The 24,280-nt window shown below is 46.6% G+C and overlaps 1 protein-coding gene and 1 long non-coding RNA gene across 7 annotated transcripts in view; one reads left to right on the forward strand and one right to left on the reverse strand.

Moving 5' to 3' along the window:
• Positions 1-21,897, forward strand: part of Cep89 (centrosomal protein 89) — a 42,832-nt gene extending 20,935 nt beyond the window's left edge. Inside the window, exons 9-20 of one of the 5 annotated variants that reach the window (XR_003946568.1) lie at positions 286-428; positions 2,314-2,364; positions 2,942-3,025; positions 5,367-5,470; positions 6,724-6,839; positions 7,112-7,261; positions 9,667-9,847; positions 10,267-10,434; positions 11,224-11,365; positions 14,585-14,674; positions 17,541-17,710; positions 20,395-20,756. Coding sequence is in view for 2 of the 5 variants with exons in the window: in NM_028120.3 (NP_082396.1) it covers positions 286-428; positions 2,314-2,364; positions 2,942-3,025; positions 5,367-5,470; positions 6,724-6,839; positions 9,667-9,847; positions 10,267-10,434; positions 11,224-11,365; positions 14,585-14,674; positions 17,541-17,710; positions 20,395-20,635 (1,490 nt within the window). In the remaining 3 variants the exon portion in view is untranslated. Of the gene's footprint in view, positions 1-285; positions 429-2,313; positions 2,365-2,941; positions 3,097-4,134; positions 4,418-5,366; positions 5,471-6,723; positions 6,840-7,111; positions 7,262-9,666; positions 9,848-10,266; positions 10,435-11,223; positions 11,366-11,981; positions 12,179-14,584; positions 14,675-17,540; positions 17,711-20,394 lie in introns of those variants that run through there. The other 4 variants (NR_153799.1, NM_028120.3, XR_391104.3 and 1 more) reach the window with 4 other exon arrangements.
• Positions 1-24,280, reverse strand: part of Gm42378 — a 33,960-nt gene that overhangs the window by 2,920 nt on the left and 6,760 nt on the right. The gene's annotated exons all lie outside the window — the stretch shown is intronic.

A 24,280-nucleotide genomic window follows, 5' to 3' on the forward strand; every position in this document is an offset into this window, starting at 1 on the left:
GATATTTATGCTGTAATACTTAAGACTACATTTGTACCTTTATGCTTATTGAATTTTGATTTTTTTTATCTGCCATAATATTTTGGCTAAATGTCTTAACTTATTTATATAAATTATTACACACACATACACGTGTGTGTGTGTGTGTGTGTGTGTGTGTGTGTGTGTGTGTATACATACAGTACACTACTACAAGGGAACAAAAAACTGACTAGAAGTTTATATAAAGTCTTGGTGACTCGGATATGATTGATTGTAGTGTAACATTACATCGCTGTTTTTCAGGAGTCACACCTGAATTGCTTTGCCTAAGGAAGCAAAGCCAAGACCTGGTGGATGAAAACGAGGGGCTGAAGATGATTGTCCATCGATTGAACGTAGAACTCAGTCGCTACCAAACAAAATTCAGGCCTTTGTCTGAGGAAGAGGTAATGTTTCCAACCCCAGAAAATCAGTTTGTTTGTCTTTAGTCTTTACTGTTGAATTGATTTCTGGTTCTTGAGATGTTCTTGGTAGTTCACACCTTTAATCCCTGCACTTGGGTGACAGAGGCAGGTCTATTTGTGGGTTTGATGCCAGCCTGGTCTACATAGTAAAACCCAGAAAACACACACACACACACACACACACACGCACCCACACACACCCACCCACACACACACACACACACACAGCTTGTCAGCCCGGTATTTAACAAGATAAGGCAAAGGAGTCTTGGAATCTTGAGTCTGAGGCCCGCCTGGGGCTACACAGTAAGCTCAAGGGTGGTCTGAGCTATACATTGAGACTTTGACTTTAAGAAAAAGAAAGGGGGCTGGAGAGATGGCTCAACAGTACTAACTTGCTGGTGTTTCAGAGTTCTCTTCCCAGCACCCACATTGATAGATCCCAATCACCTGTAACTCCAGGGCAAAGATTTCTGACACCCTCTTTGGGCCTCTTGAGAGTACTTTCATGCACATACACACAGGCACTCATAATTTAAAATACAAGTAAGTCTTTAAAGAAAGATCATTTTGTTTGTTTGTTTTGTTTTGTTTTTGTTTTTTCAAGACAGGGTTTCTTTATGTAGATCTGGAAATCCTAGAACTCTCTGTAGACCAGGTTGGCCTAACTCAGAGATCTGCCTGCCTCTGCCTACTGAGTACTGGGAGTAAAGATGTATCACCATGCCCAGCTAAAAAAAACATTTCTCTCTCTCTTTCTTTCTTTCTTTCTTTCTTTCTTTCTTTCTTTCTTTCTTTCTTTCTTTCTTTGTTTCCTTCCTTCCTTCTTTCTTTCTTTCCCTCTTTTTTAAGCATTTATTTATTTATTATATATAAGCATACTGTAGCTGTCTTCAGACACACCAGAAGAGGGCATCAGATCTCATTATGGGTGGTTGTGAGCCACCATGTGGTTGCTGGGAATTGAACTCAGGACCTTTGGAGAGCAGTCAGTGCTCTTAACCACTGAGCCATCTCTCCAGCCCAAAACATTTCTTAAAAAGACATAATTATTCCATCAAAAAAAAAACCCAAAAAGCATTGCTCTCTCCTCTCATGGCTATGACAGGAGACCTGCTAAGAACAACTTAGGGAGCATAGATTTACTTGCGCTCACGGTTCAGGGGCTGCAGCCCACTGTGGCAAGGAAGCATGCTGCCAAAGTACAGCATGACTTGTTTTATCTCTGCAAACCAGGAAGCCAAGAGCCAGACTGGGAGCAGGCCTAGCATGCCATGCTCAGGGCCTGTCCATGCCCTGTGTCTTGTCAGATGGGCCCCACCTCATACAGTTCTTCAGCTTCTGCAGATAGCTCCACCAGCCAGTCACCAAGTGTTTAAGCATGAGCTATGGCAGCATCCCAGACACAGCCATAGCACGGGATCAACCCACCTCCTCTATTCCATTCCATCCCATCCCATCCCATCCCATCCCATAATGAAGGCAGTGAAGACCTTGGAAACCAATGGGCCAGTGAAGAAACATAAAAAGAAGATTTAATGGTCCCCATCAGCGCCTCCATTCTCAGCCTGTTCTTTAGAGTTACAACTGTTATAGAAATTCGTCAGATTGTTACTCAAGTATTTCCAGGGTCCAGGCCCTTAGCCTCTTACTAAGTAAGATAACAGAGGGATTAAAGGCGTGCACTGCCACAGCTGTCCCGATGTACATTCTGATTCTAGGGATTTGTCTATTTTGAACGTTTCATAGAAATGCGGTTATATTATAAGTGGCCTCTTGTGACTGATTTCTTTCACTTGTATGATATTAATCTTTCTTTTTAAGTGATGCTGACCAACCATGTCTTCGATGTGTGTTCTATTCTCAGAGTTCCCATATCCAAGGCCTCCCATCCAAGGGCCCCACACCACCCTGGTTGGTAAGTGAAACTTATTCTTTTTTTTTTTTTTTTTTTTTTTTTTTTGACACAGGGTTTCTCTGTGTAGCCTTGGCTGTCCTAGAACTCACTCTGTAGACCAGGCTGGCCTTGAACTCAGAAATCCGCTTGCATCTGCTTCCCAAGTGCTAGGAATAAAGGCGTGTGCCATCACTGCCTGGCATGAAACTTATCTATTCTATTCTATTTATTTATTTTGTTTTTGTTTTGAGACAGGGTTTCTTTATGTAGTGCTGGCTACTCTAGAACTCACTGTGTAGACCAGGCTGGTTTTGATCCGCCTATCTCTGCCACCTGAGTGCTGGGATCAAAGGTATGCACCACCACTGCCTGGCTAAGTAAAAGTTATTTAATCTCAGGCCCATATTCTCTGGCTCTGTCAGTCTACAAAGAACCATAAGTATGTTGTCTTGCCCATTAAAAAACAGATGAGCTGGGTGGTGGTGCACACCTTTAATTCTACACAGAGAAGCCCTGCCTCAAAAAGCAAATAAATAAAGATGAAGAAGAAAAAGAAAAGAACTATGTTAATCATCTTTTACTCCATTATTCCACCTAGGTGGATATAAAGTATCTCTCACCACTGTTGCTGGCTTATGAAGACAGAATGAAAGAGAAGGACAAACTCAGCACCGCCCTGGAGGTAGGTGGGCAGGTGTCTCAGAGACAAGCTGTAACAAGTAAGACCACTCAGAGGACAGAAACAGCCCAGAGGTAAATGTGCCTAAAGCTGTTGAGGGAAGGAGGGTCCTGTTGGGAGGCAGGGAGGGAAAGAGGGAGAGAAGGAAGGTGGGAGGAAGGAAGGAGTGTTTTTGGCAAAGCATGATAGGGGGGCGGTGCTAGGAGGAGGGGCCTGCAGAGATGTGGTGGGTCTGCAGAGATGTGGCTTTGGGAAGTGGTGGTTTGGGCGATGTAGCCCCTTGGAGGTAGCTCCATTTGAGTGGAGATCTTGAAATGCAAAGTAGGAGCAGTGGGTGGAGCATCATCCCTGACTCTGCAGCTGTGCATATCACCAGCAGAACAAATGCTGGGCAAGCAGAGATGATATTCAGGGCATTTTAGGGAAACTTAACACTCCTGGATCCCAGGAAGCCCTGACCCCAGAGGTTTATCATGATCGGGTTGTTGGCAGTATTAGGAACAAGGATTTGTGCTTGTTCTTCTAGTTCCTGAGAATGCCAACCATCCCAACTGTAAATGGACCAGGCCCGGGCATCATCTACACCTTCTATGCCTCACATACACTTCTGGGGTCTTTTGTGTAGGGCCAAGTAGGTCCCTGTATTGGAAGGGTTCAGGGAGAGAGCATTGGTCTTTGAGAGGTCCTGAGTGGGACAGGTCCTTTAAAAAGTCAACAAGCTCATCTTCATACCTGTTCCATCTTGTGAACCTTAAGCTCTATTCTTAGACATTGGGGTTTAAAAAAAAATATTTATTTATTATGTATACAGTGTTCTGCCTGCATGGATGTCTACACATCAGAAAAGGGCACTAGATCTCATTACAGATGGTTTTGAGCTACCATGTGGTTGCTGGGATTTGAACTCAGGACCTCTGGAAGAGCAGTCGATGCTCTTAACCTCTGAGCCATCATGCCAGCCTCCTGGACTTTGGATTTTTAAGAGCATAAATTATCTCAAATTCACAGATCAAAAATCAGTAATAAAATTTCCATCTGGGTGCTCTTTTAAAATCTGGGTCGGGCTGGTGAGATGGCTCAGTGGGTAAGAGCACCCGACTGTTCTTCCAAAGGTCCAGAGTTCGGATTCCAGCAACCACAACCATCTGTAACAAGATCTGACGCCCTCTTCTGGAGTGTCTGAAGACAGCTACAGTGTACTTACATATAATAAATAAATAAATCTTTAAAAAAAAAAATCAGGGTCATCCCACGTTTTTTTCTATAAGAACCTGTTAATAAACATTGCAGGCTTTGTGGGCCAGGTACTTTCTATCCACAGATGCTCAGTCTGCTGTTGTAGCAGGACAGCAGCCCTAGATGGCATGCCAGGGACTGTGTTCCAGTGAAATTCAATAATAATAATAAAAAAAAAACAGCTGTCCAAATAGCTTCAGGTCACCAAAACAGTTATAAACAAACAAGCAAGCAAGCAAATAGCCATGTAGGCTGCTGGCAGCAAATGAGTGTGTCCTAGAGTGAGGCAAGAGGAAGGAAAGGTGCAGGCATGCCGCTGTAACAGGGATGTAGCTCCTGCCTAGTGTGCACACGGCCCTAGGTTCATACCAGCACTGCAGATCACTGAACAGGAGACCATTTCAGTGCATTTCTGAAGAAGTGTGAACACACAAGGTCTGCACAAGACACCAAGTGCCAGCCGGGACACCATAGCGAGGCCTAGGTTAGGAGCCCACATCTGCCAAGCTGCATACATCAGGGTGTCTGGCTGACCACGCTGATGCCGCTGAGCTGGAGGGTGTCTGCCGCGCACAGACAAGGTTAGGAACCCCCTGCACTAACAGCCTTACCCACTCTCCAAAGCTTTTGTCCAGGACCAAAGGACCTAAAATACCTTTTACCATAAAACTCCAATTTACTTATGGAGCAAGGTACAGGACAACCAGGATTACACAGAGAAACCCTGTTTTGAAAAAAAACAAAAAACCAAACAACCACAAAACCCTTTCAGTTTGCTCTCTCAAGTCTAAACAAAGAAAATCTTCTAGTTTTGATTTATTTTTATTCTTCCTTCCTTTACATTTTTGAAGTATTTGGCACTTATAGCAAAGTGACGTCATTAGTAGTCGACTACTTAAAACTCAAAGTTCTTTGTCCCAGTGCACAGTGACACTGGGGTGACTTGGATGTTCTCTTGGGAAACGGTGCTCCTGAGGACACAAGGGGAGGGACTCTCTGCCCCCCACACTCTGAGCAGCACATCACAGCTGAGACTGTGGGGGTGTGGGTAATGACATCCATGAGACTGTGTGGGTGTGGGTGACGACATCCACGCTTCTTGTTTCAGGAGGAAATGAAAACCTTTAGGCTTCGAGTTCAGGAAGTCGTGAAGGAAAACGAAGCCTTGCACCAAGAGTTAACTAAGAGAAGCCCCGTCACCGTAGAGGAATGGCAAGTGGCCTTGCTAACTTACAACATAGCAGGAACCGGCTTCATAACATTACCAAACAGAAATGCACTGTTTGTTTTAAAAAAAGGTTTATTTATTTCATGTATGTGAGTACACTGTAGCTGTCTTCAGACACACCAGAAGAGGGCATCAGATCTCATTACAGATGGTTGTGAGCCACCATGTGGTTGTTGGGAATTGAACTCAGGACCTCTGGAAGAGCAGATGGTGCTGTGAATTGCTGAGCCATCTCTCCGGCCCTGGCTTATTCTTAATATTTATTACTTTATTTTATTTGCCACCCCACCTCACATCTGGATCCATACCCTTTCTATACTTCAGAGATAACAAGACATTATTAATTATTATTATTATTATTATTATTATTATTATTATTATTTTAATGGCCTCACTGGTAGTCCAGACTGGCCTGCAGCAGAACTCCTCCTGCCCTCAGTTTCTCCAGTGCCGCCGAGGCTCTAGGCTAACTGCACCATACCTGGGGATTGCTTGTTGTTGAGTTTAAAAATTGTTTATTTATTTATTTAAAAAAAGCTTTTTAAATGTGTGTGGTTATTTTGTCTGCATGCCATGTGAGTACCTGGTGTCCTTGAAGACCAGAAGAGAGCATCAGGTGCTCTGGAACTAGAGTTACAGATGGCAGCGAGCTGCTATGTAGGTGCTAGGAATCGAAGACCTCTAGAAGAGCAGTCAGTGCTCTTGACCATGGAGCCACCTCTCCAGCCCTTTATTTTTACTTCTTAGGAGATTCGAGTCTCACAATGTTGTCTAGACTTTTGCCCTCAAGTCCTAGACTCAAGCAGTCTCCCTGCCTCAGCCTCAGGAATGCCGGGACTTGTACGTGTGGCTACCATAAGCAGCAGATACCGATTACGAATGAATAGTTTCAAAGTAAAAACGGGACCTCCCAGCATCCAAAAATGTCTTGTGGATTACAGAGGAATCATTTGGGTGCAGGGATTCGATGCTTCAGTGTAGGAAACAAACTGGCCATTTTGAGGCCATCTCACCTGAGTATCATGCACAAGGCAGCCCCCCTCTGCCTTTATATGGCTGTTAATTGCCACTGCATGCAGTAGCTGATGTGTCCGTCACTCGGGCATCGTTGCTGCTCTGTCCCCCATTCACTGCCCGTGGCAACATTTACTGTGTCAGCAGCACATGCCACACTGTGGGATATTTCTGTGATCTCTCAAACCCAAGGACAGTGTTTAATCCTTTGAATCAATTGTAGGAGGCAGCTTCAGACTCAAGCAGAGCTGGTTCTAGATGAGAACAAGCTGCTGATAGAGCAGTTGGAGATTCAGCAAGCAAAAGCCAGGGACACCCACCAGGCGCACCTCCAGGACGGTGAGTGACCGCTGATATCCTAGAAACCGGGCAGGGCGGCATATTCCAGAGTTGTAGGTTGGCGCAGCCACTGCATTCTCGCAGTTGGTCTGCAGTCAGCCCATGTGTTCTCAGATCCCTCATAGGTCAGCCAAAGTGGCTTTAGGGTAGGACAGCTCCTGAGAGTTAAAGAGGTTACAGAATGAAGCATTTGAAACAACCCAGCATCTCCTTTCCCCAGATATTTATTAACTGCAGAAGAAAGTACAACTTTTCTGTTTCCCATTCCCCAGTGTCTCCCACTCCCTGCATGCAAGCAAGCACTTTTGTATTGAGTTGCAGCCAGTCTTAGTCACTGTTCTATTGCTGTGAAGAGACACTGAGACCAAGGCAACTCTTAAAGAAGAACATGTGTAACTGAAGGCTGGCTTACAGTTTCAGAGGTTAGTCGGTCATCATCATGGCGGGAAGCATGGTGGCATGCACGTGGTGTTAGAGCAGTAGCTGAGAGCTTTATGACCTGATTCACAGGCAGACCGACAGACAGACAGATAGATAGACTGAGCCTGGCATGGACTTTTGAAACTTCAAAGCCCAACCCCAGTCAACACCTCCTAATCTTCTAATCCTTTCAGATAGTCTTAAGGTGCTGGGCGTAGTGGCACATGCCTTTGATCCCAGCACTCAGGAGGCAGAGGCAGGCGGAGTTCTGAGTTCAAGGCCAGCCTGGTCTACAAAGTGAGTTCCAGGTCAGCCAGGGCTACACAGAGAAACCCTGTCTCGAAAAAACCGAAAAAAAAAAACAAAAGTCTTAAGGTACCCAGAGGGGATGGGCGACAGGTAGATAAACAGACAGGAACATACACACAGTGGATACCTAAATACATGAACGTATAAGTTCTTATATAAAATGCTGTGGTATACACAAAAACTCTACACAGATCCTCCTGCAAGCCAAAAATCAGCTCTAGATTAGTTATAAAGCCCAGCATGCTTTGAATACTATGTAAATAATCAGGACATGTTGTCTAAGTTAGCATGATAAAGAAGAGTCTGTATGTGTTTTGTATAGATGTAGGCTCTCTCTCTGTGTGTGTGTGTGTGTGTGTGTGTGTGTGTGTGTGTGTGTGTGTGTGTGTGTGTGTGTATGTAATCCAGGGGCTAGCCCTTGGGTGTCATTATTACAAGCCTTTCTTGAGACAGTGTCTTTCACTGGCTTGGATCTTACCAAGTAGGCTAGGCCATCTGTCTGGTGAGCCCTCAAAGATACCCCTGCCTCAGTGCTGGGATTACACTTGTGCACCACCACACCCGGCTTTCTTTCATGGGTTCTGGGGAGAGAACTTCAGTCCTATTCATGCAAGGCAAGCACTTTACCTACTGAGCTATATCATCATCCGCAGATGCAAAGATTCTCCCCAGTTATTTCCAGTCCACAGTTGATTGAGTGAACTGTGAAGTCTGCAGGTGTGGGAGTTGGTGTCACGTGTGTGAAAGTTAATGTCATATTAACTGAATGCTTGACACGGGGGAATTTCTGGGTATAAGGCCTTTGGTATTAAAATTCTCCAGAGGATTTTTTTAACAGTTTTTTCTTTTATTGTTTGTTTTGTTTTGTTTGTTTGTTTTAAACAAAGTCTGTGTGGCCTCAGAAGTCACTGTTCAGCTAAGAATGAGCTTGAGCCTCCTAAATCCTGGATGGCAGGTGTGTCCCACCAAGCCCCCTTATTCTGTTTGTCTTTGTATGCAGTGCTGGGGATTGAACCCAGGACTCCGTGCATTCAGTACAAGTCTTTATCAGCTGAGCTACATCTGAGCATTGAGAGATCATTTTTGTAAGCTGACTGTTTTAGGTTAATCTAGGGCCTTGTGCGAGCCAGGCAGACACCATATCGTTGAGCTACATTCCTACCTCCTTTTTTGTTGTTGATTTGGGTTTTGTTTTGTCTTGTGTTTTTTCAAGATAGAATTTTTCTGTGTAGCCCTGGCTGTCCTTAAACTCGCTTTGTAGACCAGGCTGGCCTCAAACTCAGAGATATAACCCACACAGCCTGGCTTCTCTTTTCTTTCCCCAACCCCCTTTTTTTTTTTTAAGATTTATTTATTATTATATCTAAGTACACTGTAGCTGTCTTCAGAAGAGGGCATCAGATCCCATTACAGATGTTTGTGAGCCACCATATGGTTGCTGGGATTTGAACTCAGGACGTTTGGAAGAGCAGTCAGTGCTCTTAACCACTGAGCCATCTCACCAGCCCCCCAACCCCTCTTTTTAAAACACAGATTTAAAATTTTTTTTGTTTTTTTTTTTTTGTTTTTTTTTTTTTTTTTTTGGTTTTTCGAGACAGGGTTTCTCTGTACAGCCTTGGCTGTCCTGGAGCTCACTTTGTAGACCAGGCTGGCCTCGAACTCAGAAATCCGCCTGCCTCTGCCTCCCGAGTGCTGGGATTAAAGGCATGCACCACCACGCCCGGTTTAAACCCTTCTTTTTTTTTAAAGACAGGTCTTTGAGATAGGATCTCACTGTGTGGCCAAGCCTATCCAGAGCTCGTGATCCTCCTGCCTCCGACCCTAAGTGCACTACCACACCTGTCTAATACTTATATATATATTTTTTAAAGATTTATTTATTTATTATATGTAAGTACACTGTAGCTGTCTTCAGACACACCAGAAGAGGGAGTCAGATCTCGTTATGGATGGTTGTGAGCCACCATGTGGTTGCTGGGATTTGAACTCTGGACCTTTGGAAGAGCAGTCGGGTGCTCTTAACTGCTGAGCCATCTCACCAGCCCTAATACTTTTTTATCAGTCTTCTGTGCCAAGTCTTTTTCTTGTTCCTTTCCAGTTTCTAAGCTGACTAAACAACTTGTGCTCCTGGAAGCAAAGACTCAGGGCCAGGAAAAGCAGCTCGTGGAAAGCACGGAGCAGCTGGAGAGCTTGCAGGCCAAATGCACAGAGCTCAAGGCACAGCTGGATAGCAAGATCGCAGTGGACGTCCATACATCAATTGTCAATGAACTAAAAAGGTGAGAGTGTCTCATCTCTCCAAGCTTGCTTGAGCCCTTGGCATGGCCCGTGCAGAGTGGACAGTGGTTGCAGAACTTTGGTTTTATTTTTGCTTTGTTGTTGCTGCTTTTTGTTTTTTGGGTGTCCACCGGGGCCTAGAATCTGGCCACCAGTCATCTGCTTCCTTTTAGTCCCACTTGATTTTACATGAGTACACTGCACCCATGATACACTGTACACAGGGTGTACTGTACCCACAACACTGTACACAGGGTGTACTGTACCCACAACACTGTACACAGGGTGTACTGTGCCCACAACACTGTACACAAGGCGTACTGTACCCAAAACACTGTATGCAGGGTCCCTTATACCTAAGGTGCACTGTGCACATGCGTGTGCCACTGTATCTATGTGCCTGTCATTTCTCGTCCTTTAGCCAGTTGCAAAAGGAAGAAGAGAAAGACAGTGCTGAGATGGAGGAGCTGATGGCAAAGCTGACGGCCCTACAGGTGCAGAAGAAGAGCCTGCTTCTGGAGAAGAGCAGCTGGGCCACCAGGAACAGAGCGCTAGAGGCCGAGCTGGAGCGCACGCGCAAGGCCAACAGGTACCTGTGTGTGTGTGTGTGTGTGTGTGTGTGTGTATGATGATTGAAAAGCATTTCATTTCCTTTTTATCTGCATTTTATCGTCTTTATCTCGTTTTTCTCTGATAGGGGCAATAAAGTGGAAAATAATAACCAAAGGAACAGAGAACAGACTATCAGTATAACCAAAGTTTATACTGTAGTTCTCAAGTCTGGGGGTCAGATATTGATAGCCACATGGCAACCCTGGGCTCTAGATGTCTCCTAACCTCGCCCCAAAGCCTGTTTTCCCGTTACTGCATCCCAGTCTCCTTTCTTTTTACATACACATTTCTTTATTTTTTTATTTATTTTTTATTTTTTGGTTTTTCGAGACAGGGTTTTCCTGTGTAGCCCTGGCTGACCTGGAACTCACTCTGTAGACCAGGCTGGCCTCGAACTCAGAAATCTGCCTGCCTCCGGCTCCCAAGTGCTGGGATTAAAGGCGTGCGCCACCACACCCAGCCCCACATTTATTTATTTATTTTTATTATTCTTTTTGGAGTATCTTTTATTTTTTTGATAATGCCATGTATTTGTGAGTATATATGTGTGTGTGTGTGTGTGTGTGTATACATATACATATACATATCTGCATTTTATCGTCTTTATCTCGTTTTTCTCTGATAGGGATATATATATTCTTATATATAGATATAAATGTATATATTCTTCTATATATATATTCTAGCTTTGTATACATATATTTACTTTGCCCAAGCCTATGCTCACAGGGTTGTTTTTTTTTCCACCACTGGGGGCCCTCTGCAGGCGATACCAAAAGAGAATTGATGTCCTCAGAAAGCAAGTAGAAAAGGCCATGGGGAAGGAGATGTCTGCTCACCAGTACCTGGCAAACCTGGTGGGCTTGGCAGAGACTGTCACCAAGGAACGAGACAGTCTTAAGTATTTGGTGAGTTTCTTCAAAGTTATATAAACTTAAGCTTCGTATACAAACGTGACTTTAAGACTATCTTTTTAGCAAATCTATCTATGTATATATAAAAGCTTAATGTCTTAGTATACTAACCACACGTCGAAATTCTCCAAAATTTTATCTTTTAACCATGGGCAAGAATTACCTATTTATTTTGAGGCCAGGTGTTGCTGCATAGACACAGCTGGTCTCAAACTTGTGACCCTCCTCCCGTAGCCTCCCAAATACTGGCTTTATAGCACAAGCGAAACATGCTTTAAAGAAAGTCAACCAGAAATTCTAAATTATAGCAAATGTTATTTTAGAAAGTGAACTATGTGGCGGTGCTCATGTCTGTCACACAGCAGCCGGGTGAGACATCTGTAATTCCCTTTAGTCACTGCCTGAGCAGTTCCCACCAGCACACGAATCCTGACAATCACAGGCCATGCTGGGGGTGCAGCAAGGCCGTCAGTGCATGCCCCGTGTGTACAGGGCCCTGGGTTTGGTTCCCAGCACTGAGGGAGGGCTGGAGCAAGCCTCCCTGCGTTAGGTAGAGATCACCCAGGTGTGGTAGCAGGGAAGGGAATTAAGTTGATTATCGGTGTCCTAGATGCTGGAGAAGCGCACAGCCAGCAAGAACCTGGCACGGTTCTAGACACTTCCACACTGATTCAAAAAGATGTCCGCAGCAGATTGTGTGGTCGGAGAAGACAGCTGCTCTCTGTGTCAAGCCATGTGCGTTCAGAAAGGTCTGGTAGATTCCCCCAAGCTCTGACAGTGAGTTGCCTCCAAGGGGCGGACTTCCAGGTGATGTTTCTTACAAGCCTTCTTACTTATTTGAATTTTCTCTTCCGTGTGTTTTGGACACATACCATTCCCCTGCGTATAAGCATGCATGGGTTTTCTACATCTCAGTTGCTGGCATGTCAAATTAGAAGGCAGAAGTTAATGAGTGTCCTGACAGAGACTCGGGGGGCATCGATGTGAAAGACAGAGATGAGGGGAGGAGGGGCTGTCGGAAGTCCTGGGAAGTTCCTCCCCGGGGCAGTGGGCAGAGGTCTTAGTCCTGGCTTATAGAGGAAGTAGTAGAGGGGAGCTGAGGGAGTGTCCCTACTTACTTTTCATAAAATAAATGCTAATTGGACGTGTCGTGATATTGTCTGTACTCAGTGTCACAAAGCATTTTTCACAATGTCGCTGGCAGGGCTCCAGCAAGTCTCACTGAACATCACTGGCAATTTAAAAATGTAGTTGATTATGATTATGGTTGTGCAGGGGTGAGTGAGTGTCCATGTGTGTCACTGCACATGAGTGGCAGTCAGGTGACAGTTTCTCTGTTCCACTGGGTACCCACTGAGCCATCTCACGAGCCCCATCACGGGCGATTTCTAAGTCCCTCCTGACCCTGACCCAGTGTGATAGAACCTTGAAGCCACTCAGATCTGATTCTGGCTTCTCCTGACAAGTTGCTGTCCCGGCCACCGTGCTGGTGTTTCCTGTCACCGCACCAAGCGCCCCTTCCCTCCCCATGCCCACTGGGCTGCTGAGACCGTAAAAGCCTGTTGGAAGGTACAGAGCAAAACTGCTCATCTGAAGTTCCTTCCAGCCCTCCACACAGAGTCACAGTAAATCTAAGTCCCTGTCTCCGGGGCAGGACACGTGGGGACCCCTGTCCCTGGGATCCCATCCCCAGTCTTTTGTGGTGCAGTAGAGATTCTGACTTCAAACGGCCCCTTCAGATCCACACCTCAGCTCTGCAGACCAGGCAAGCAGACACAGTGGAAGCCACATACTCTGTGTATAAATACTTAAAAGTTGTGAATTTAGCCACCTTTGTAATGCCTGAGAGCAGATCACTGAGTCGGCACTAGATGTGGGCAGAGGTGCAGTCCTGTGTCTGGCTCTGCTCGTCAGCAGGACCTCTGATATCCCAAGATCTATGGCCAAGCCAGGGAGGAAGGGGGTATGGAAGCTGGCGGGACACTCAGGGCGTTGTATGACCCACACAGGGTGAAACTGGCCTCCCTGCTTGTCACATCGCTCCTGGTTTCCAGTGTCTCATGGCCCTCGAAGTCTTTAGGGGAGGCCTCCACTCAGCTCTGGGGAGTGACTGCTGATGCCCAGGGTCACGAGTTACTCTGCAGCTCTCCATTGGCCTTCATCTACTTCCGTTTACACCTTTCTGAGGGAGACATGGTGGACTGAGGAGTGGACGTGGCAACTGCCAGTTGGATGCTTCTTCCTGTGTCAGATCTTTCCTTTCTAGAAAATCCAACAGCTACCCCTAGGTTGCCTTAGGAGTAAGGCATCTATACCATAGCAGCTGAAGCCCTTAATGGTGTGTGGGAGCTCGTTTCCCATCTGGGTATCAATGCAGACAGCTTGCTTTTGGATGACGTCCCTCTTGGATATACCGTCTGCCATGTTGGTCTGAGAAGAACATTGTGTGTTTATATTATTCCCTTTTGTTTTGTTGTAGTCAAATTAGCCAAGATACAAGCTTGCTTTTATCAAGCTTGATTTTATCACTTACTCATTGAGTACCATGGAAGGAGCCATGACCAAAGCTACTTATGGACTGAAGAAGAATTTGGCTTGTTTATGGTTTCAGAGGAAGAGTCTATAATGGCAGCATGGCAGCCAGAGCTAAGAGATCACATCTCACCCACACACAGGAAGCAGAGAGTGAACTGGAGTGGGGTGGGGGTGTAAACTCTCAGAGCTCACACCCAGTGACGTACTTCCTACAACAAGGCTCCACCTCCTACAGCTTCCATAACTTCCCCAACTAGGGACCAAGTTCAAATACCGGAGCCTGTGGGCGATTGTTTCTCATTCACACCACTACAGGAGCGATATGTCTGCTGGGAGAGAGCACGGCTCGGAAGCTCCAAACAGCCAGGCCTGAGGGGCCCCAGACCTCCTTTTCTACCCAGGAGAGATGCCCAGTGTGGCCTTCTCTCCTTGTTGGTCCGTAGCCCTTGTCCAAGCTCTGCCTACAGCCCCTCAGGGGAATGAGGGGGCCAAAAGTGGGACAGGCAGAATTAGAGTAGAGTGTGTGTGTGTCTGTGTGTGTGTGTCTGTGTGTCTAGGGATTGAACCCAGGGCCTCACAAGTGCTAAGCAAGTGCTGTGACAACAGTCACAGTCAGAGCAATTCCCAGGACTCTCTGTGTTAGCTAACGTTACGTTTGTGCTTGCACCCTCTCCTCAGGCTCAGTGTTTAGAGAGCGAGAAGCATGGGGTCCTCAACAAAATCCTGAAAGGCAACATTCGCCTGGGCAAGCTGGAGGAGAGGGTAAAGGTAAGGGCATGCCGGCGTGCATCGTGGGCATAGCGGGCATCGCGCCTTCCCATGGGAAACAGAGCTCCCAAAGGACACGTCTGTATGTATGTGTGTCTCTGTGTGTGTGTGTGTGTGTGTGTGTGTGTGTGTGTGTGTGTGTGTGTGTGTGTGTGGCATGACTGGCCCATGCAAGGAGCAAAGCAGCGCTGGCTTTGCTGGCAGGCAGCACCTTGTACCTCCTTAAATAACCTGTGGTTTGCTGCACAGGAACGCACCAGGCAATTAGAAAACTCAGAGAAGTGTGTAGTCTCTGTGGTTAAGTGATAAGAATACTTTTTTTTTTAAAGTTGTTGGTTTTTTTTAAAAACAAAAAACAAAAACCTGGAAATATAAAAGCTGTACACAATTTAAAAAGAGAGTTTCTCTGTATAGCCCTGGCTGTCCTGGAACTCACTCTGTAGACCAGGCTGGCCTCGAACTCAGAAATCCGCCTGCCTCTGCCTCCCGAGTGCTGGGATTAAAGGCGTGCGCCACCATGCCCGGCTGATGTCCTTTATTTTTATTTTATGTGAATGAGTGTTCACCTGAGTGTGTACGTGTACCATATGCATGCCTATATAGGTGGAAGACTGCAGACCCCTGGAACTCTGGACTTACACATGGGTGTGAGCCATATGGGTTCTAGGAACCAAAGCTGGGCCCTCAGGAGAAGCAGCCTGTGCTCCTGAGTACTGAGCCTCCTCTCTACCCTATCAGGGTTTTTTTGGTTTTTGTTTTTTTCTTTTTGGTTTTTCGAGACAGGTTTTCTCTGTATAGCCCTGGCTGTCCTGGAACTCACTTTGTAAACCAGGCTGGCCTCAAACTCAGAAATCCACCTGATTTTGCCTCCCGAGTGCTGGGATTAAAGGTGTGTGCCACCACGCCCGGCCAAATGTATTTTTTAATCATTTATTTTTTACTTTATTTTTGGTTTTTGAGAGAGGTTTTTTGTGTAGTTCCTGGCTGTCCTGTAACTCTCTCTCTAGACCAGGCTGGCCTTGAATTCAGAGTTCCTCCTGCCTTTGCCTCCTGAGTACTGGGATTAAAGGTGTACACCACCATCTCCTAGCCATTTTTTTTGAAATTTTTTACTTTTATGTTTATGAGTATCTTGTCTATATATATGCTTTTCCATCATGTGGGTGTCTGATCCTCTGATCATTCTTAGGCAAAGAATGGTTGTTAGCTGCCATGTGGGTACTAGGAATTGAACAATGGTTGTTAGCTGCCATGTGGGTACTAGGAATTGAACTCAGGTCCTTTGCAAGAGCAGCATGTGCTCTTAGCTGCTAAGCCACCTCTCCAGTTCCAAGATTTACTTTTAAAACTTTATTGTGTTTCTTGTCTCTCTGCGTGATACATGTATGCCTTGGTTGCATCCAGTATGAGTGGGTGTCAAATGACAACCTTGTAGACTTAGTTCTCTTCTAGCTTTATGCAGGTTTCCTAAGATCAAAGTCAGGCTTCAGGCGTCAGGCAGCAAGCATCTTTACCCACTGAGTCACCTCATCAGCCCCTCGGGTCATTTCTAAAACGGACGTCAGAGGTTTAGATACAGAGCGTCCATAGAATTGATACCCTAAAGTAGTCCTCACGATCAGTTTTCACAGCCCCTCTGCCTGGAGAGTTGGTTGAAGGCACGGGGAAGCGGCTCAATGCCTTAACTGATACACAAAAGGCACAGGGAATGCTTGAGGGCGAGCCACATTGAATGGAAGGTGATAAGCTGAGCTTTTACCTCTTTAGTTGCTATTGCTAGGGATTAGACCCAAAGCCTTTTGTGTGCTAGGCAAGCCCCGTGCCACTGAGCTATGTCCCAGCCCGAGCTGAGTGCTTCTAGGAGACTGCTTTGATAGTGTAGAACAGTGTTGACAGTGTGGGCATTGTTGCTTAAGTTGCCAGTTAATGGAAGGATTGCCCATGAAGAATGCAGATGTGGGGGCTGGGCATGTGGCTCCCTGGGTAGAGCTTGCCTAGCACTCCTGAGGCTCTGAGTTTGATCCTCAGCTCTGTATGGAGCTGGATTTGATGGTGCGCACCTGCAATCTCAACACTGGGGTAGGGAGATGGGGAGGTGGCCGATGGAGGCAGAAGGAGCCCAAGTTCAGTATCCCCTTTACCTACATGTGGAATTTGAAGCCAACCTGGGCTACATAAGGCTGTGCCTCAAAAACAAAACAAACAAAAAATTGGAGAAGAAGATTGGAGTAGATTAATTTGCAAAAAGCATCCTATTGGTTCTGTGATGCAGATATTTTATGTTTAATTTGCATTTTTAGCATACTACCCCTACAAAAATCAAACATAATATAGATTAGAAGTTTGGTTCTCCTTTTTAAGTTTTATTTCGTTTTTAATTATGTAAGTGTGTGTCTGTATGTGGGAATGTGCGTGTGAGTGCTGGTACCCTTAGAAGTCAGAAGAGGGTGTCGGTTACGGGAGCTGGAGTTACTGGTGGTTGTGAGCTGCCTGCATGGGTGCTGGGAGCTGAACTTGGGTCTTCTGTAAGAATTGCTCTAAACCACTGAGCCATCGCTCAGGTTTTTTTATACCCCAAATTCTTTTGTATCACTGTTTAATTTATGTTTTCTTGAGTCAGAGTCTCACTGTATCCCAGGTGGCCCCAAACTCATTTTTGCCTCTGTCTCCCCGTGCTGGGATCAAATCCAGGGCTTTGTGTGAGCGCCTGGCAAGCACTCTGCCTAAGCTGCAGCTGTACCTGGTCCTTCTGTCTCCTTAGATCCAGACTTGCCTCCCAGGTCAGCGCTGGCTGAGGCACACTCAGTCAGTAGGCTCTGACTTGCAAGAGGCCACACCCCTTGTTCACAGAGTCCCTCCCCTGCAGGGGTACAAGAAGCAGGCAGCACTGAAGCTGGGGGATATCCATCACCGCCTGAAGGAACAGCAGGAGGACTTTGCCGGCAAAGCAGCTCAGTACCAGAAGGAGGTGAAGCACCTACATCGGATGCTGCAGGAAAAGCAGGAGGTCCTGGATGAGGCGCTGCAGCAGAAAAGGTAAGTGCGGGAGCACCACGCCGGAGCACCACCAGAAGAGCCTGGGGCCTTCTCTGTCAGTCACACCCGTTCCTGTGAGCAGGGCCTCTCCCTGATCCTGGGGCTTGCATTTTCTCCGCTATGATGGAAGCCAGCCAGCCCCACGATCCGTTCTTCTGCCAACCTAAGAGCTCAAGTTATAAGTGTGTTTTGGGTGCCTGGCTTTTTATTTGGGGCTGGGATCCAAACTCCAGCCCTCATGATTGCACAACAAGCGCTTTTAAGTCACTGAGCCATCTCTCTAGTGTGTGCACACATGCGTGCATGCGTGTGTGTATATGTGTGTCTGTGTGTAGTGTATGTGTGTGTGTGCGTGTGCGTGTGTGTGTGTGTGCGTGTGTCTGTGTGTGTAGTGTGTCTGTGTGTAATGTGTATGTGTGCGTACATGCATGTGTGTGTGTCTGTGTGTGTGTGTGCGTGCGCGTGCGTGCGTGCTTCTCATTGCCTCCTGGCATGCTTGTGGAACTCAGGTTCAGTGGCGGTCAGGCGCTCTTGATACTTTGGTACTTGGTTCCTTTCAAAGTTTCTATCTGTTCACCGTCCTGGCTGACATTTCCCATGTTTTGTCGGTCTGTTTTGTGCTCAGAGTTTGTTTAAGTCTCTCTTCATCAGCGCCCAGTGTTGGGCTTCCCCAGCCCTGAGGCTTTGCTCCGGCAACATGAGCTTCATTTGCAGTTCTTAAGTTTGAGTCTTTGGTAAATCTGGCTTGTCATTTCTTTTCAAGTAAGTTCTTGGCCTTAGCAAATTTATTGAATGAAAAAAAGAAATAAAGAAAAGGCGTGACTGTTCCTGTGGTAGAGGAGAAAGTTTATTGTAGATACAATGGAGAGCAGAGCCAGGGGCAGACACATCTGGGAGAGTCCAGAGTGGTCATGACCCTGAACCAGGCACAGCAGCCAAGAGGGTGAAGATACTGAAAGGGGCGGGTAACCAAAGTGGCTGGGTGATACAGGGAAGGGCAGCTGAGGGAAGGGAGCTGGAGAAGTTTAGGACAGGGAGCAGGGTATGCTAACCATGCCTTGTAGCAGGTAGGTAGTGAGGGATGCTGGGAGAACCTAGTGGCCAGGTCTGCTCTGATATGTTAAATTAGCACCTGAGCCATTGGTTTCAGGATTTGAGACTGAACATTTATACATATAGTTTTAATTAATTTTCTTAATATTCAGTTCATAGTTATATGGTCTGTATGTGATAGTTACATTTGAGAAATACGCAGAGGTTCTCTTTTTACTTTATTCCCCTTGGTTGTTGTTTTAAATTGACATAATAATTGGTTCTGTGTGGTCCAGGGAATGATCTCCCACAGCCAGATTCAGTCTGGAACGGATGAGTTTATTAAGCAGATAGCAAGCCTCAGTAAAGGGGTTAGTAGCAGTGGATAGATATATATGTAGGTAGGCAGATAGGTAGACAGACAGATAGACATCATATCGGGTGTTCCAAATATGCCACAGAAACTGAGTGAGGCAGCCAGATGGAGTCCCGTGCAGGGCAGAGTCCCCTCAAGGGAGGTTCAAGTAAAAGAACGAACAGCAACAACAGAGGTGACGTCATCAGATGCATGCTCACAGCATCCAGCAGGGACCGGCTGGGGAAGCCGAGGCAGCCAGCTGGAGTTCATGCCCTTTTTCTCCACAGCTTCTCTTCCCCATGGCAAGCACTTGTGTACCATGGAGTGGCTGTGGTCACATCTGTTAGAAATGGCTCCCCTTCCAGATGCTCTCAAGGGCACAGTGTTTTCGCCCTAGGTTCTTCCCTCCTGGTCACACCCCAGCCCAGACAAGGGCCATCGGAGAACACCTTGAGACTGGTAGGGATGGGGCTGCAATGGGAGCCACTTCTCTGTGAGCACTGGCAGTGCGTGGTAACTCACCAGTGTAGTGTGCATCACCTAACCGTACAGATCGGGGGTGCAGTGTGACACTTGGTGCCAGTACACACCGTGAGACACCAGGGACATATCAACAGGGGACCAGAGCCAGGTCAGCTCCTGAAAGGCCTCCATCTTGGGTGTAGTTTGCATTCCCATTTATCTTCTAAAGCCACACAGTGGAGTCAGCAAGGAAGCTTTCACAGATGCATACGGGGCAGTTGGGGCAGTCGGCAGGTTGTTAAGGGCAACGGCCGTTCTGTGTTCTGTTTCTCCAGGTCATTCTGCTCTGGGTCGCAGGCGAAGTCATGCTTGACAGGCAGTGCTTTAAGGGGATCACTGAATAAATCAATATCTAGTCATTGCTTTTTCCGACCTTATTCTCCTCCTTCACTATGATTCTTTGTGGTGCAAGCATCAGAGTCCTCTCCCCTGGCACTTGAACCCTAAGCATCCATCACTGGAGATCTTATTGTTTCAGGACTCACACAGGCTATTGACATTTCTTTTGTAAGAAGTGTGTGTGTGTGTGTGTGTCTTTATACATGTGTGCTGGCACATGTGCACACGTGTGAAGACCGGAAGTTGACATCAGGATCTTCCACAAGCACTCTCCCTTGTTTTTTGAGACAGGGTCTTACTGGACCTAGAGTGCTCCAGGCTAGTGATCAGCAAGCCGCCAGGGTGCAGACTCAGGTCCTTGACTAACTGGGCCACCTCCAGCCCCGACTGGTTCAGCTGCTGTTTTCAGCCCCCTCCTCCTTTTCTTTTCCAGAAATATGGAAGGTGAGCTTGAAATGGTCCTGGAGTCCACTGCCAAGGAGAACAGGAGGATGCGGAGCCTTCTCCAGGCCACCCTGGAGAGAAGAAGCACACAGCACGTCACAGCTCCTCCGGACACTTGCTTGAGACGCTCCTCTCAGGGAGACCTACTGATTGGCCATGATTTCAGCTATGGTGATGTGCAGCTTCTGGCTACCACCAACCGCCAGAGTCTGGGGGAATCTATGGCGTAGATCTCCTGTCTGAGGTGTCTACTTCCTCCTCTCCTCAGGAGGGCCAGTGTGACAAGAAGGCCCGTGGAAGCCACTGAGTGTCATAGGCAAGGGAGAAATAAACCAGCCCCGGCATCACACACTTTTGCATGTTTATTTCAGTTTCTTTCTTTCTCTCTCTCTCTCTCTCTCTCTCTCTCTCTCTCCCCCCCCCCCTTATGTGTTGAACCTAAGGGTCTGCACATGTGGAACACAGAGGTTACTGCACCGCACCACAGCTCTCCTTTTCTGAGGCAGGGTCTCGCTGAGCAGGCCAGGCTGGCCTTGAGTGTTTGATCTTCATGCCTTTCCCTCCTGAGTGACCTACCACACGCCTCTCCATATTTTCCTTTAATGACTTGCTACATGTTTAGTGAGATGCAGCCTCTGGTCACATTGCCCTGAGGTGGCTCTGTGACACCCATCATCTCAGCACTCCTAGCTAGGCAGCTGAGAAAGGCCTGGAAGAAATGGAGATGCTGTGTGGTACCTATCAACCGAGCAGTAAGTAAGTGACAGGCATGAGCAGAAAGACTCAGCGGGGGTTTAAGCTATGTGACATCTCCCTAGGAGGTGATCTAGCAGATAACTTTGATGTCTTGTCAAAGGGCTTTACACTCACTGTCCCAAAATCTGAAGACAGTAAGGCAGTGTCCTGCAGGGCAGGGGCTTCTCCACTATTGTCCTGACCCAGAGAATGTCTTTGTCCACTCTGTAAGATCACTCTTCTACCCTGTGCTGCTGCTTCATAAGACATTGAAGTGGGCTATCCTCAGGGCCACCTTGTGACCAAGGAAGGGGTCCAGGTGGTACAGTTCCTGTGTGCTGTCCCACTTCATGCTAGATCTTACAGGAAACAGGCCGTGGGCTGAGCCCCCAGCACACAGGTGGGCAAACAAAGCAGAGAATGGGAGGCTGTAGAGGGGCAGACAACCTGCAGGACTGGAGAGACCATAGGCACTTCATCGAGGGAGGGACAGGGGCTGCTGCAGAAGAAGCAGACACAGGCACCCAGGGTCAGCACCAGGGTCAACGTGTGCTTTGTGGAGGTGAGCTGGGACTCTGGCAAGGGTCTTGTCCATTTCATCCTAGTGACCTCCAGGAAAGCATGCTTGTGTTTCTGGGTCCTGATGCACCACTGCAAGACACAGCAGGTGACCTCGGTTTTCATGTTGACCCACGCAGAAGAGTGTGGGGATCAGAAGTGACATCTTACCTATGCAATTAAAGAAGTGACAAGCCTGCTTCCTGTCTGTACTGATTTCTCTCTACCGTCAGCAAATGCTGCATGGCTGAAAAATGGGGTTCTCTGGTTTTCATAATTTGGATCTTAAAATGTCTATCAAAGGCGCATGCAGCCAAAACACCCAGACTCATAAATTGTATATGTGTGTGTGTGTGTGTGTGTGTGTGTGTGTGTGTGTGTGTTAACAAAAGGAAGCAATGGTGATCACAGTGACGAGGAGTGAGATTGGAGGCAGGGAAGGGAGTCATGGGGCTAGCAGGCTCCTCCCACGAGGAACCATGTTACCTGGAACTCAGTGATAGGCACAGCCTGGGCATATCTCAGTGGTAGAGCATGCCTTTGAATGCACAGGTCCTTGAGCTCAGTTCCCAGCACAGAATTAGAAGAAAAAGGCAGGACCCTGCTTCTGGTGGAGTCTGGATACATGAGCTTGTGTGTTCCCAACCCTTTGATGTTGGCTCTCCCTGCTAGTTCTCCGAGCCCCTCACTGGTTGTATTCGGATGACTTACTGAGAATCGGTGACCCGATGAGCCTTTGCACGCTCCCTTTACTTCCCAGGGGCCCGTGGCTGAAATTCAGGCACTAAGTGAATACACCATACCTCCATTTCATTCTGCTCTACCTCTCATGTGACCCACCCCCAGCAAGTCACAAATTATCTTTAAGTGACGGTGGGAAGGATCTGAGACCCATTGAACTTAATGAATAGAGGCCTGAACTCAGAGGTGCTTTTGCTGTGGTCACGTGGCCTGTGTGCTGCTCCATGGTTTCATGTGTTCAAGGCATGGCATCCTGGAGTGGCTATATTGGGAGGCAGTGGGGCCTTTAAGGTCTTTAAGGCTAGGTAGAGTGATGATGCTGGAGGAGATTGGCCCTTCACTGGTTTTCTGTGCAGCAGTGTGGCTCGTTGTCCACCTCCCACTAATGCCATTACTGCACTGTAACCCAGCCATGAGGCCTTCACCAAAGCCAAGCTATCACCAGCACCATGCCCTTGAACCTCCTGTCAGAAGCCATCTAGGAGAGCCAGAAAAAGCAGGTGATTTTTCTGACAATGCTCCATTGTTTTGCATGTCTGCAATGGATAAAGTCTAAAATTGCAAGGCTTTTAGAGAGTTCAACTCAAAACAGATTCTTGTTACGATGTCTTTCCTGATGTTATTAAACAGCATTATGATCCCTGGTCATTAGCCCACCCTATTGAGGAGATTTTCTGCAGGTAAATGAAGCTGCAGTCTCTTGTAATAATGCTATATAGACAACTAGATGATATAATGATCTTATAGAACTCCTAAATTTATACAGGTAATTTAGAGTCCTCTATGTAAAAAGGCTGCAGTTAGGGCTCTTCATGTGTCATGGGCTAATTGCAGTAAGAAAGGCTTGAAATAGATTTATGATCAGGGAAAACATTCTTTTTAGGCTAGCTGTAAAATCAGTATCAGGTCATAAGTTGGGTATGGACAATTTATTGTAGGTGCAAGGACATAAGATAAAATATTAACTGGAGCCGGGCGGTGGTGGCGCACGCCTTTAATCCTAGCACTGGGGAGCAGAGGCAGGCTGATTTCTGAGTTCGAGACCAGCCTGGTCTACAGAGTGAGTTCCAGGACAGCCAGGGCTACACAGAGAAACCCTGTCTCAAACAAACAACCAAACCAACTGGATTTATCTGTATCTGTATAAGACCTCAGCACTAATGAGACATTAGGCAGGTGACTTGCCTTTTGACAAAACCATGTTAACCTAAGACAAGAATTGTTTTAAACTCTTAATGAACCTATGGAGCTAGTGACAGATAGTGAATGTTTAATTAGATAACTAGTCTTAATGGAAACACATGTAAACATGGATTGTAACTTCTTATTCTATTTATGATTTGAATTTATGTTTGAACTTGTGAACTTTTGAAAATAGATGCTTAGGATACCATGTGATCATGTATTCTGAAAAAGTACAAGAACCAGGAACGATGACAATGAGAGAACCGACCAGAGAGTAGAGAGAAGAAGAGGGGAGACAGGGGTGGGAGGAGAGAGAGAGAGAGAGAGAGAGAGAGAGAGAGAGAGAGAGAGAGAGAGAGAACAGAGAGTAGAGAGAGTAGGCAGGCTTTTTATTACCATGAGACAGACTTTTTTCTTTTTCTTTGTGTTTTGTTTTGTTTTGTTTTGTTTTCGAGATAGGGTTTCTCTGTGTAGCCCTGGCTGTCTTTGAACTCAGAAATTCGCCTGCCTCTGCCTCCCAAGTTGCCAGAGAGTCTGATTTAGCAGACATTTAAGAAATGGTGGCCAGCACTCGGGAGGCAGAGGCAGGCAGATTTCTGAGTTCAAGGCCAGCCTGGTAAACAGAGTGAGTTCCAGGACAGCCAGGGCTATACAGA

Source organism: Mus musculus, chromosome 7 (assembly GCF_000001635.26).
Source record: "Mus musculus strain C57BL/6J chromosome 7, GRCm38.p6 C57BL/6J".
Classification (NCBI taxonomy): Eukaryota; Metazoa; Chordata; class Mammalia; order Rodentia; family Muridae; genus Mus; species Mus musculus.